At 36.3% G+C, this 13,516-nt stretch overlaps 1 protein-coding gene across 5 annotated transcripts in view; it reads right to left on the bottom strand.

Moving 5' to 3' along the window:
- Tdrd3 (tudor domain containing 3) overlaps positions 1 to 13,516 on the bottom strand; it is a 178,865-nt gene that overhangs the window by 81,071 nt on the left and 84,278 nt on the right. For all 5 annotated transcript variants that reach the window (XM_075950323.1, XM_075950322.1, XM_075950325.1 and 2 more), the window contains exons 9-10: positions 13,227 to 13,383; positions 12,282 to 12,407 (exon numbers count right to left, since the gene is read on the bottom strand). In XM_075950323.1, the coding sequence (XP_075806438.1) occupies positions 12,282 to 12,407; positions 13,227 to 13,383 (283 nt within the window). The remainder of the gene's footprint in view (positions 1 to 12,281; positions 12,408 to 13,226; positions 13,384 to 13,516) is intronic.

Genomic DNA, 13,516 nt, shown 5'->3' with positions numbered 1-13,516 from the left:
GCGTGTGTGTGTGTGTGTGTGTGTGTGTGTGTGTGTGTGTGTGTGTGTAGTGTGGTGGGGTGTGCCCGCATAGGCCAGATCCCCGGAACTGGAATTGCAAGCAGTTATGAGCCACCTGCTATGAGTGCTGCGAACTGAATTCAGGTGCACTGGAAAAGCAGCATGTACTCAACTGCTGAGTCATCTCTCCAGCCCTTAAACTGTTCTGGAGACTTTTTGCTAACATTATGTGTTTTCTAGGAATAAAAATTTTGGGAAGAGGGACTACTTGTGACACACATGACAAGCATGTCAGAGAACAAAGCAGAGTGACCAGATTAGTCATCTGGGTGTGCTACACAAGCAGTCTTCACACATTATCAGAATGCAGAAACACATGGATGCTGAACTAACAGCACAGGGTAAGGCTTCCTACAGTGTAAACCAAGAAAAATTTTGTTGCTAAAATAAATCAAATATGAAGACAGTTGATTTGCCATCAGCAAGATATGAAAATATATTTGGGGAATAAGATTTTAAATTTGCTAAGTTTAGAATTTTTTTCCTTCTTAAACTATTTTAGTCAGCGTCACTGATATCTATGATGGTCAAAAATCATTAGAAAAAAGCAGGTTATCATGAGAGTAACTTAGTGCTTGGGTTAAAGATAGAGGCTAGATAAATACATAGAAAGAAGGTACAACTAGATTTTATGGCCATGAGATGATTAGATCTCCATTCTGAAAGAAAAAACAAAAAAAGCAAAACTTTCTAGTCTGCAACTGGTGTTAAAAGGTATAAAAAAAAACCTGCATGATTAAAAATACCAAAATCTCCCTTAGCTCTAGGTCCTGTCTTTTAAAAAACTTTCTATACTTTTCCATCTGTTTGTACAAGCACTTAACAATTCAATTTATTTACTCCATCATGCCCACATACCAGTGTTCTTATATCAAACACACAATTCAAAAAATATGCACAAGAAATTCCAAGGTAGTTTATCTTCTTTAAGAAATAAACAAGCTTAGAAAACTGCAAAACAGTGAAGAGGAAATGTCATTACATTTAATTGTCAAAATATTATCTCTAAGTATTGGATATAAATGATAACATAAAAAAGAAATTTTACTAACAAAGAACACACACTACATTTTCATTATCACAATGACATAAAGGTAAATTTATAAAAGAACTCACCTAAAAAAATAGGAATATTTCGTGAGAATTAAACCCATTGAAAAAATGTTTTTTTAAAAGACTACACTGTGTATATGTGCATATATATACCTACTTCAGTGCACGTACACACACATTAAAACTATTTTACTTTAAAACAAAATAACATGCAAGTAAAGGAGGTTCTTAAGTATTTTAATATCTTTAAACAGAATCAATTCTATTGTAGGCAGCTAAGTAACAAAGATAAGTAGAAAGCAAGTAAACTGAAAACTGAGCTAGTTATTGAATAAATAAGATGCACATACTCAATTATCCAATGTAGAGCAAGGGAATTTTAAATAAACAATATCTTGTTTAAAAAGAAGCAGCAGCAGAAATAGAACAACAGCAGGGAGACATGGCTTCAGTTTTGTAGTCAGAATCCAGGTGTTTTTCTGCCACTCTTATAAAGAATCAGAAATCCAAACTGTGACATACCAAACAGCACCAGACACTAAATCTTCAACAACTTCAATAATAAAAATGCCAATATACTTTTATGTGTAAGAAAGAATAAATTCATGAGCTTTTAAAATCGGTTAAAAGAGTAATACCAAAGAGTAAAAGCTGAAGTTGATGATGCTAATTGTCTTGTTATTGAAGTTTGTTATAAGCACTCACAATTTTCCTCACACGACTACATTCATGGACCATGTTCCAACACAACTATACATCCAATAGAGAACTACTACCTAAAATATATAGAGAACTCAAAAAATCAAAGCTACTCTGAGATTTCATCTTACACCTGTCAAAAAGGCTAAGATCATAACATAAATGGCTGGCTAGGATGTGGAAAAAAGAAACATTCATACTTTGCTGGCTGGGTGCATGCTTTCATAGCCTATTATGGAAATCAATTTGGCTATTTCTCAGGAAGATGGGAATCAATCTATCTCAAGATCCAGCTATGCCACTCTTGGACATACACCCAAAGGATACTTCATCCAACCCCAGTAACACTTGCTCAAACATGTTCATTGCTGATCTATTCATAACAGTCATAAATTAGAATCAGTGTAGACGAACGTCAGCAGAGGAGTGGGTAACGAAATGTAGTATATTCATACAATGGAGTATTATTCAACTGTTGTTGTAAAGTTTGTTGGATACTCTTAAATATTTGGAAACTAAAAACTCTTACAATCCTATCACTACAGAAATGATGATGTAATCCTAACTTCACACATAGCCACTGCTAAGATCTCAGAGGTTACTTTTTAATATAATGCACAGAATCTCTGTGCACATTTCCATAAACAACAACAAAATGCTTCTGTTCTTCACTAAGGGGCTGCGTCTACTTTGAGATTAGCTGTACTTTGTGGCATCTTTCCAAGTCAGTGAGCATAAGCTGCCTCATTCAGCTAGTGCTCCATGTATTTCTATTCCTTTACTCTGACGTATTTATTTGTTTTATTATAAAAGCTTTAAATAACCCCCAATAATTTACTCTTTATTTTTTGAAGTTAAAATATAATTACATAAATTTTCTCTTTCTTCCTTCCAATCACTCCTGTGTACCCCCACCACCACTCAAATTCATGGCCTCTTTAGATGTTCATTCATTCATGCATACATACATACACATACATATATGGACTGAGCAGATTGTTTTATATGTTTAGAAATATATATACTTGGTGTCTTTATTTGAAGGTGGAGTCTGTCTGGGTCTTATTCAGAACTGTTTTCTCCAGTGTTTTCCAACCCTAGACTGGAGATACTCAATAAATATTTGCTCAAAGAATTACTGAAAACATTGGAAATGAAACAATGCCCCAAGTTTAAATTACTTGTTTAATGCTTTCACTTCTGCTAGGCTAAGGGTAAAGAAGAAAATCCCATCTTCTGTTCTGCCTTCTCAAGATGAGGAGAACATTAAAGCACACTACAGTAGATTTAGACTCGGTACAGGTGAGTATGGCAAAGACGAGCATAGTAAAACACAACGTTTCTAAAGTCCCTCTCTTACATGCATCTCCTGCTTACTAGTCATATCTTGGACAAACTCACAAGCATTTCAGTTTCTTTTTCTTTTAATATTTATTTATTATATATACAATATTCTGTCTGTATGTATGCCTGATGGCCAGAAGAGGACACCAGACCTCATTACGGATGGTTGTGAGCCACCAATGTGGTTGCTGGGAATTGAACTCAGGACCTTTGGAAGAGCAGGCAATGCTCTTAACCGCTGAGCCATCTCTCCAGCCCACACTTCAGTTTCTTCATCTAAGAAGTAACCCTTAGCACAGAATTGAGAAGACTCAACTTGGAAATATATATAGTCATTTGGAATTATAGCGATCATTGGAATTAATTGCAGTCTTATCCCTGAGCAGTTGTCTGATGTAAAAAACTAGCATAATGGTGCTTACTTCTTTAATTCTTTCAGATAGTCGTGGCAATTATTGAATACTGACCATAAATGGTATCAGCACTGCCCTAGTCACTACAGATGAAACAGTAGGAAAGAGCCACAACCCTCCTGTGACAGTCACTTACAATGGGAAGAGGGCAGCAACAAACATCGATGCAGAAAGTGGTGTGACTTGAAAGTTAAGATCTCAAAGGAAATAAACTATTATGATAAGACTAACAGAAGTTGTGTCCTATGTTTTAGTTGAGCCCTAAGGAATACAGAATGCAGCATAAGCAAAACAGAAAATTCCAAGGAGAGAAAGCACACAGGAATTTCATGATATCTAACTAAAAATATCATCACCTTTACTGCTTCCAAAAAGAAAAGTACTGTGTTCCAATATCCTCAAATTGATACTCATTAATGTCAAGTAAAGACACCAAATCCAGAAAAAGTGATTACACATAAATTAGCATTTCTTTTAGGCCTTCATTAATTATTAAAATATACATTATTTTCCTAGGCTCATTAAATTCTATCAAAGGTATGATACACAGTAAACTAAACACTAAGCTTAAGATGAACATACTTATTAAAATTTTAATGTACCAAACTTTCTTAAGAAGTAAAACTCCATTATTAGGGAGTTATAAAGCAGATCATTGTTACTATGAATTAATAAATCATGACCATTCTTAAAAACAGTGTAATAGACAGCAATTCCACCAGTTAGGCCAGGCTCAAGATGCACACGATGCTGGTGTTGCTTGCAGATGTAAATAAATAAATAATTCGGTCCACGGAACTTCCCTATGTATATAAAAACCAAATAAATTTACTTTAGGCTAAAGATATAATAGCCCTCCATTTTACAGCTAAGGAAGCTGAAAAGGCTGATCAAGGACAAGGGCCTATCGTCACACAGCTCATATATTCACGCTACCAGGTTCCTCCCCTTGCAATCAAGCTACTCACTTTAAATCATTAATAACCACAAGTTATTTTTAGAAATTTCTCATAAAACTCTGGATTATTGTAAAAGTTGGTTTTTTTATTTGTTTGTTTTATTTTCTTTTTGTTTTTGTTTGCCGAAGATATTTAAAAAAGTACTAACTGAATAATTCTGTGTTAAGTGAGAACACATCTTTTGGGGACCTGAGCTGATTCTTCCCCCTTCGTTTCTCTCTACACATCACATGAATATGAGTATATCACAATTCCACACCTAAATATTGAAATAATGAGGAACATTTGATTGCTACTGATAGCCCCAGTTCTGCTGCCTCCCCCTGAGTTACCAACAGCCACTCTGACACACGACTTTGTGTTCTGGAGCAAAGAGCCTGTCCTAAGCAGTTTCCATTCAGGAGGCTCACTCACGCACCCAGGCCTGTACAGTGTCTGCATACACTCCAGGCCTCTTCCCTCCGGCTTTTCTTCAGGTCTAAGCTCCGAATTCACTCTAAAAGCAACATCTTCCTAACTCTGGAGATTAAGACAGACTCCTCTAAGATCTCTGACTTCTCTTTTGTTTGCTACACCTCTAATCTAACAGTGTCCAGCACACAGTAAGCCCCAAGTTAATATTTGGAATTAATAAACCAAACCACTCTCTAGTACCTTCTAAAATGAATTACATCATCTGTTCTTCTGAGCTGAGTATTAATGTCTAGTTTTTTGAGTTCTTTATATATTTTGGAGATCAGACCTTTGTCTGATGTGGGGTTAGTGAAGATCTTCTCCCAATCAGTAGGTTGCCCTTTGTCTTTAACACAATTAAAAAATGGGGTACTGAACTGAACAGAGAATTCTCAACAGAAGAAGTTCAAACAGCCAAAAGACACTTAAGGTCGTGTTCAACCTCCTTAGTGATAGGGGAAATGCAAATCAAAACAACTCTGAAGTACCATCTTACACATGTCAGAATAGCTAAAATAAAAAACACCAATGATAGCCTATGCTGGAGAGGATGTAGAATAAGGGGAACACTCATCCATTGCTGGTGGGAATGCAAACTTGTGCCACCACTTTGGAAATCAGTGTGGCAGTTTCTCAGGAAACTGGGAGTCAACCTACCTCAGGACCCAGCAATTCCACTATTGGGAATACACCCAAGAGATGCCCAATTATACTACAAAAGCATTTGCTCATCTATGTTCATAGCAGCACTATTTGTAATAGCCAGAACATGGAAACAACCCAGGTGCCCCTCAATAGAAGAATGGATAAAGAAGGTGTGGCACATATACACTTTAGAGTTGTACTCAGCAGTAAAAAACAATGACATCTTGAATTTTGCATGCAAATTGATGGAAATAGAAAACACTATCCTGAGTGAGGTAACCCAAACCCAAAAGGATGAATATGGTATGTACTCACTCATAAGTGGATTCTAGCCATTAATAAAGGACATTGAGCCTATAATTCATGATTTTAGAGAAGCTAAATAAGAAAGTGAACCCAAAGAATAACATATAGTTATCCTTCTGAGCTGGGTATATTTTCCAGGGTCAAGAGCACAATAATTTCATATTTAATATTCTCCTTAAGATACATATTCTTGAAATTTGCAAACTAAACTAAAGCAAGACAAAAACCAATTTTTTTCAATATAACAACAAAACATGCCAGTAAAATACAAAGCTATCTTAGCGACAAGAACATCAATGTAGACTGAGAAAAATGAAATTCAAAAACAATATTTACATATGGTCTGATAACATGCCCTTTCAGTCCAGGACCAGTTCATCAGGTTACTAATGTGTAAGCTGAACCAAGTAGAATAGCTTCAACAATTTTTGCCCAGTACACACAAATCATTTAAGATACTGATACAGAAGATGGTGTAAACTGAGGAGTATATAGTGTATATTCCAGCAGACGCACAGTACTCTGTAGCAGGCATATATACATTACATACTACACACACACACATTGACATCTCAAAAATCTCAACTTTTTTCAGCTGTACAAATTAGGATATTTTGTACAAATCCATAAAGTATTGAGTACATTTTAGGATGATCTTAATATCCTACTCTAAAAATATGTTTAATAGTTATTGTTTCCTCTATTAAACATATCTCTTCTGTAAATCTATTTTCTGATTCTGACTTAGATTATAAACTGTAAGGTCAGAAACTACTGTTCCTACCAAAGATGCAAGTACAAGTAGTTATTAAATCATCATGTACATTTTATAAATACTTTATGAACAATAAAATCTTTTAAAAATATTGTATGGGGGAAGTTAAGAGAAGGTTGGGCAGTAAAGAGTACCTGGTACTCTTCTAGATGACTTAGCCCACAGCCACCTGTAACTATGTTCTACGGGATCCAATGAATTCCTCCGGTCCTTGCAGGTACACACACAACACTCATGCAAACACATATGCACATACACATAAAATAAAAATAATAAAGCAAATCATAAAAAAAACTCCAGAGTCATCAATAAAAAAATCCACCAATCTAAACCTATAAGTGATGGCTAATTTTGGCTGTTAAATTGTTGGATTAAGAAAAACCTAGGGAATTTGTGAGGTACAACTCTAGAAGGACCACTGAGGCTGTCTCTAGAGGCTTAACTGAGGGGAGGACCACCATACCTGTGAGCAGCTCCATCCTAACAGCTGTGGTCTGCATTACATGAAAAGGAAAATGGAAAGTCAGCAGGGCACGAGCATCCCCAGGCTCTCCCCCTTCTGTGCAGCCCAGATATGAGCAAACTGTCCAACACTGCTGCTCTTGCAGACATGCTTCCCTGGCAGTGTACACCTGCAGACTGAGACAAAACAACTCTTCTTCCTGTAAGCTGCTTGGTCAGAGAAAGCAGAAAACTAATCCATATATTATAAAACTTCCATGCTAGACTGAATACGCTGTTCTGGAAATATTGTTTCCACTGCCTATGCAGCACTCCATCTATGGGATTCCCTGGCTTGTGTTCTGGACCCGCCACTTCACCACTTTTGAGCAGTGTAATCAGCGGTATGCGGGATTTAGCTCAAACATCTCACAAAAGCTGATTATTGAATAGTCATGAAAGCTAGTTTTCCATGGCTGACAGCCTGAAATCAAACAAACACCGAAGGAGTATTTAAACCATATTATCAGCAAAATCAAAGAATTGGGCCTCCCCTGACTGCCCTGGGACTTCTGAGAGCCAGCACTCTCGCTCAACCGCCTTTGCTGCTTTTCTACCTTGACTTGATCTCTAAATGCAACTGCTTGCTTGACCTCATCGTTGATCTTACAAACTCATCATGTGCCAAAGTTGAACTCGACTGCTCTTCCTCCCCAAGTAAACAGCTGCTCAGAATGCCAAGTCAGAGAAGTTATGTATCAGCAAAAAAAAAAAAAAAAATATATCAAAACCCCAGTTCTTTAACTCTTTGAAGTGAGACATTTTCTCTCTTCCAGCATGCTTATCTGTCGCATGGAAATCATCACATCATTTAGTGTTGGCAAGCCTTTAGCACGGTTCCAAGAACACAGCAGTTCTCAGTAAATAGCATCCATCATTTTTTATAGAGAAGAAAATCTTAGAAGAGTAAAAATAAAAGAAAAGGCTGTGTTTTTAGCATTCTGAGAAAATAAATCCATATTTAATCAAATATCAAGGAAAATTATTAGATATTATACCACAAAATAAAATGATGTAAATTTAGTGAGAAGTTTTCTTGATTAATGATTGCTATGAGAAGGCCCAACTCACTGTGGGTGGTGCCACCCCTGTGCAGGTGTTCGACAGGGGCAATTTTCTTCAGGTAACTAATATTCAACTATTTGATACGTAACATCCATACAGAAAATTTTCAAAATTCAGAAGAATGTATATTTGGACCATTTTGAATTAAGAGTACAGCTAATAGTATGCTAATGAAACCACAGTCTGGAGGGAACTCACAGACCTATACAATTTCTTTTCAAGGTATTTTATAGACTTAAAAATCTAAGTCCTTTTGGGGTTTGATTGCTAGTAAATTCTGGAGATGTGTGTAGCTTAGTGCTAGCTAAATTACTAGTTTAAGGAAATATCCACACAGGCAATGCATATAAAATAATTAAGATTTCTAAAATGTGCAGGCTGGAAATCACAAGAAACTAGATGTTCTATTGTGTGATAAAAGACCCTGAGAAACACCCTAAGGAGGACAGCATTTATGTGGCTGACACTTCCAGGTCACAGTCCATCAAAGGCTGGAGATGGAGCTCAGCTTTCAAGCACTTGCCAAGTACGCATGAAGCCCTGGGTTCAGCTGCCTGTTCTGAAAAAAGGCTTTTAAAGCTAATGCTGGAAGACATTTCCTAAGAAACGATCAGTTACTTCGGATGGAATATTTAAACGTAAAATTCAAGAAATGATAGTACACTTGGCTCTTCGAGAGGAATTGCATATGATCTGAAAGTAAATGTATTAAAAACCTGTATTAAATTTGACACACACACATCTTACACTTAAAGGAGGATGTTCGCTCAATAAATTTGAAACACTACAAAATCTGACATGTTCAATAACCCTCAAACAAAATACTTGGGAATATTTGTAGTTCACATTTTATCATGATAATATGACTTGGGATGGGCTATAGATACAAATAAATATCCCAGTGCGTTTAGCATGCCTACATTTTGACTGTTGTCTGCCATATGAAGTCAGATATAAAATCTTCAGCATTACAGCACTATGTCATAACTCAAAAAGATACATATTTTATAGTGTTTGGGGTTTCACAACTTTGCTTTAGAATAGCATAACCAATAGGACATAAGAAGACCATCCAAGACAAAATTTGCTAAGTGGGCTGGGTTTTGTCAGCTTGACACAAGCCTACACATATCTGGAAAGAAGGAATCTCAATAAGGAAATGTCTCCATCACACTGGCCTGTAGGCAAGTCTGTAAGACGTTTTTCTTGATTACTGATTGCAATGGGAGAGCCCAGCTCACCGCGCGTGAGGTCCTTATAAAGGAAAGTGGGGTGAGTGAGCAAGCCAGGAACAGCAGTTCTTTGTAGCTTTGCTTCACCTCCTGCCTCCAGGTTCCTACATTGAGTTCCTGCCCTGATTTCCCTTCATAATAGACAGTGAACTCTAAGATTAAATAAATCCTTTTTCTCCAAGTTACTTGTGGTCAAGGTGTTCATCACAGCACTAGAAACCAAACCAGGATATTTGCTAAGCTAAATACTGACTTTTGGAAATCGTAAATTAAACAATATCCAAAGACAGCTTGAACTGAACTGAACTGAAACAAAACACAAATACTAAGAAAAGCTCCATTATTCAATGATGTATGTATATGAGTGTGGTATATGTTACATTTGTGGTGTATGTTACGTGTGTGTGTGTGTGTGTGTGTGTGTGTGTGTGTGTGTGTGTGTGTGTTATTAGAAACTGAACTCAGGGCCTCACACATACTGAGCAAGTGCTAACTTGCTATTCCTCCTACTCACAAAGGTGTTTCTGAAGCTCCAAATCTGTATACCAGTGAATTACAACTAATCCTCATAGTGCCAGCTTCTTCAAGACCCAAACAATGATGTCAAGATGAACTTAAAACAAACCATAGGATCATAACACTCTTCACAAGACAGCTATCCATTAAGTGTTAGGAAGACTATTCTGAAAAGCGTTTTAGATGCCCCTAAGAAAAATGTTTAACATTTCCTATTATCTGTAAATATCTAATTTAAAATGTAAGATTTCTGAAAGAATTCCGAGTAATATATTCTGGGCATTAATTCCAATTAAAAGGAAACAATGAAGCTGTAAAATACCTGAAAACCAGTTCAGTCAATTGTCTCAACTGTTCTTTCCTATACACCCCAGGTCACTTAAGAATATTGTCACTTAACAAGAAAGTAAATTAACAAGAGAAAGATTAATAGAACAGTATGTTAAGAAAAAAAATACACTTGATGGCCACTGCAAATCAAGCTCTCCCATCAATCTTGCTGTCTTCACTGTATCCATCATAACTTCTGTCTACAAATGTATTCATTTATTGTGCATCTGTTTACACTGAAGTGTGGAATAACGGATCTCTTCTGTATGGTGTCAGCATCATTAGAGTGTGGGACAGAAAGCTGCAGTTGATGGACTCAGTGTCTGCTCAGCCAATATTAACAATAATGACACAGTAAATCAGCAGTACTTTCTCATCAGCCTGATTAAAGCATTGCCCAACCCATTCAAAACAACCAGTAGGCCTTATTTTAGCAATAAAGCTTTCAAATAAAGGACTAAACATTATTACAGATTATAAATATGCCTGCAAACATACTGTCATTTATGAGACAAAACAAAGGAGCTTAGAAATACTTATTAAAGAGGATTTAATCGTTACTTAGTGAATATTATTATTTACTTAATATAAACTTTAAAATGAGCAAAAAATAAGAGGACTTAGCAGAAGAAATCTTAATATGATAATCAGATATGATCTGGCATACTTATAAACTACAATAATATTTCATTTCCATATGCCAAATCACAGATGAGTTACATATTCAATTCAACAAAAAGAAACAGAAAACCAAACTCATGGTTTAGGAGTCACCATAAGATGCAAATACAGGAGTCAGGGATAAGAGGCATCAAGAGAGGTCCTAGTGGGTACTGAAAGGACACTAAGAAGTCAGGACAGATGTGAAGATGCAGCGGAGAGTCATTCCTCTGCTGACTATGTAGAAGCAAAACCATGTCATGTTGCCTAAGATTTGTCCTCGCACAATGTGAAGGCTGCTTGCATAAGCTGACAGCAGCCCCAGGAATAAGGAGCAAGAAAAAAACACATCAGTCCTCCACCTACAAAGAACAATGTTACAGCTCACAGCAAGCAAGCCTGTAAGAGAAGCTTGACACTGGGTTAGCTCACAACTCCACACCCCCAAAACCTTAGCTACAGACTCTGTAGTCTTTGTTACACAGCGATGGAAAACTAAGTTATCAGTCTTACATGAGCAAACACTGCTCTCTTCTCTCCTCTGTTACCCATACAAATTTTCTATGTCAAACAGGGACTGTTCAAACACTACAGTATGTTTTCTATAAAATATATATAATCTATAAAATATATGTGTAAAATATAAAATCTAGTGATAAACCCTGGTTTTCATAAAATACACTTACTTAAATTTAATATTAAAAGCACTTTGCTTTTAAATTTATTTGGCAGAATTAACAAACCTGAAAGAAAAGTTGATTTTTAATCTTTTTAAAATAATATTTGAAAACATTTAGCATATCCTATACTTGTAAATATATAGCTAATATAAACATAGCTAATATACTTACTTCTTCTTCCAGTATTTATAGTACTCATTACAGTACCCCGTGTGAAGAAATATTACAGAAAGCACACTCTCAGGAACAGTCTCAGAAAGAAACAGTCCAATTGCACAATGATGCAGGTGACACAAGCTGTGCTGCAGCGAGTTTCCCACCACCACCACCTATTTACACACCTGGCTCTGGTCTCTTAGGGCTGTGGGTGCAGGGTTTGCTGCTATTCCTCAATACACAGTTAGGAGCAAAGGAAAACTGGTGTTTTTTCATATTGTAACAACTAAAACTTTCTGTGTTTTTGTGAAACAAAATTTGCTACAAAAATTCTAAACAACCATTCAGAATAGATATCATTTTGTACAACGACAAATGAGATAAGTCTTTTAAAGAAATTGATATATTTTAAAATCTATTTTAAATTAGCCTACCTTCCACATTCAAAGTTCCCATTTTAGATTCCAAGAAATCAAATAATGTGCTTGGTGCTGACGGCCTTGCGTTTCCTAGGTCCTCTTCATCTTCAGATCGTGAGCGACCCCTGCCTTTCCCTCTACCTTAAGGTTTAAAAGCACATACATACATGTATAATGTGTGAAAAGCAAAAGGAGAAACCACACTAAACAGAACCATCAATCTAGTAAATACAATTGTATATGCATTTCTTCTTATCGTCTTTAGTGAATTCTATTTCTTGTCCAGCAAAAATGCTTTAAATAAAGCTATTAAGAGGCACCTTTAATCTTTAAGATGATCTGTCCAAATGAACATGGGTCTCAGATTTGAAATAAATATGTGTCATTTTAATTTAAAAAGATTTTAACTTAAAATGTATTTTCTTTCTACAAAAAAAGTAATGTTGAGTTACTCAAGCTTACCGTAATTATAGCTGTGCATAACAAAGCTTTGTAAACACTACTCGATCTTAAAGGTATCTCACAAATTCACATAATATTTAGAATACCACTGTATTAATTGCCTATGTATGGTAATTTATTCATATGCATATGGCTATTTCCCAATCTTTTACTCAAATGATACCACTTTAAGATGTGACAATTAAAGAGTGAAACCAAGTAAAAGGTTCTGTTTGTTGATTTGGGGAGTTCAGAGACTGGTAAGTTTCTATAAAAATGGCACAGCTCTAGAAATAACTCCTAGAAGAAGGTAGTATACATCACAGTCTCTCTTGTCGCAACTCTGCTAATAGACACAGTTTATACAGAGATAAGACACTCATGGGAAGCAGCCCCCAACTACGTCTATGGCTCCCAGCTTCATGCTCCTAAGAACCACACTGTTACCTAGCATTACAGCCCTCACAGCATAAACCTCAGCCTTGGCCCATCACTTATCTGCTGGCACATGAACTGTACCTCTAGGAGGTGGACCCACAGCGGGTTTCTGTTTATTGCTGTTTAGGAGTACATTCAATGCTGCTTCCAAGTTGTTGGCATTATCCATAAGTGCTTGCCTTGACGCTTCCTTACTGAAGCCCATTTCTGTTATGTGCTTCAGAGCTTTCTCATCTACCTGCAGAGAATGAAGAAAAAGCTACAGTAGAAACTGTACACAAAGTCAGATATCCATTTTAATTACAGTATGTTTTTTAACTCAAAATTTTGTTCATAGCTATTGGAACCCATTGGTGAGCAATGTCTTGGGA

The sequence above is a fragment of the Microtus pennsylvanicus genome, chromosome 15, assembly GCF_037038515.1.
Source record: "Microtus pennsylvanicus isolate mMicPen1 chromosome 15, mMicPen1.hap1, whole genome shotgun sequence".
Lineage (NCBI taxonomy): Eukaryota > Metazoa > Chordata > Mammalia > Rodentia > Cricetidae > Microtus > Microtus pennsylvanicus.
The sequence above is the reverse complement of the archived record's forward strand: the minus strand, read 5'-3'. Positions and strand labels throughout refer to the sequence as shown.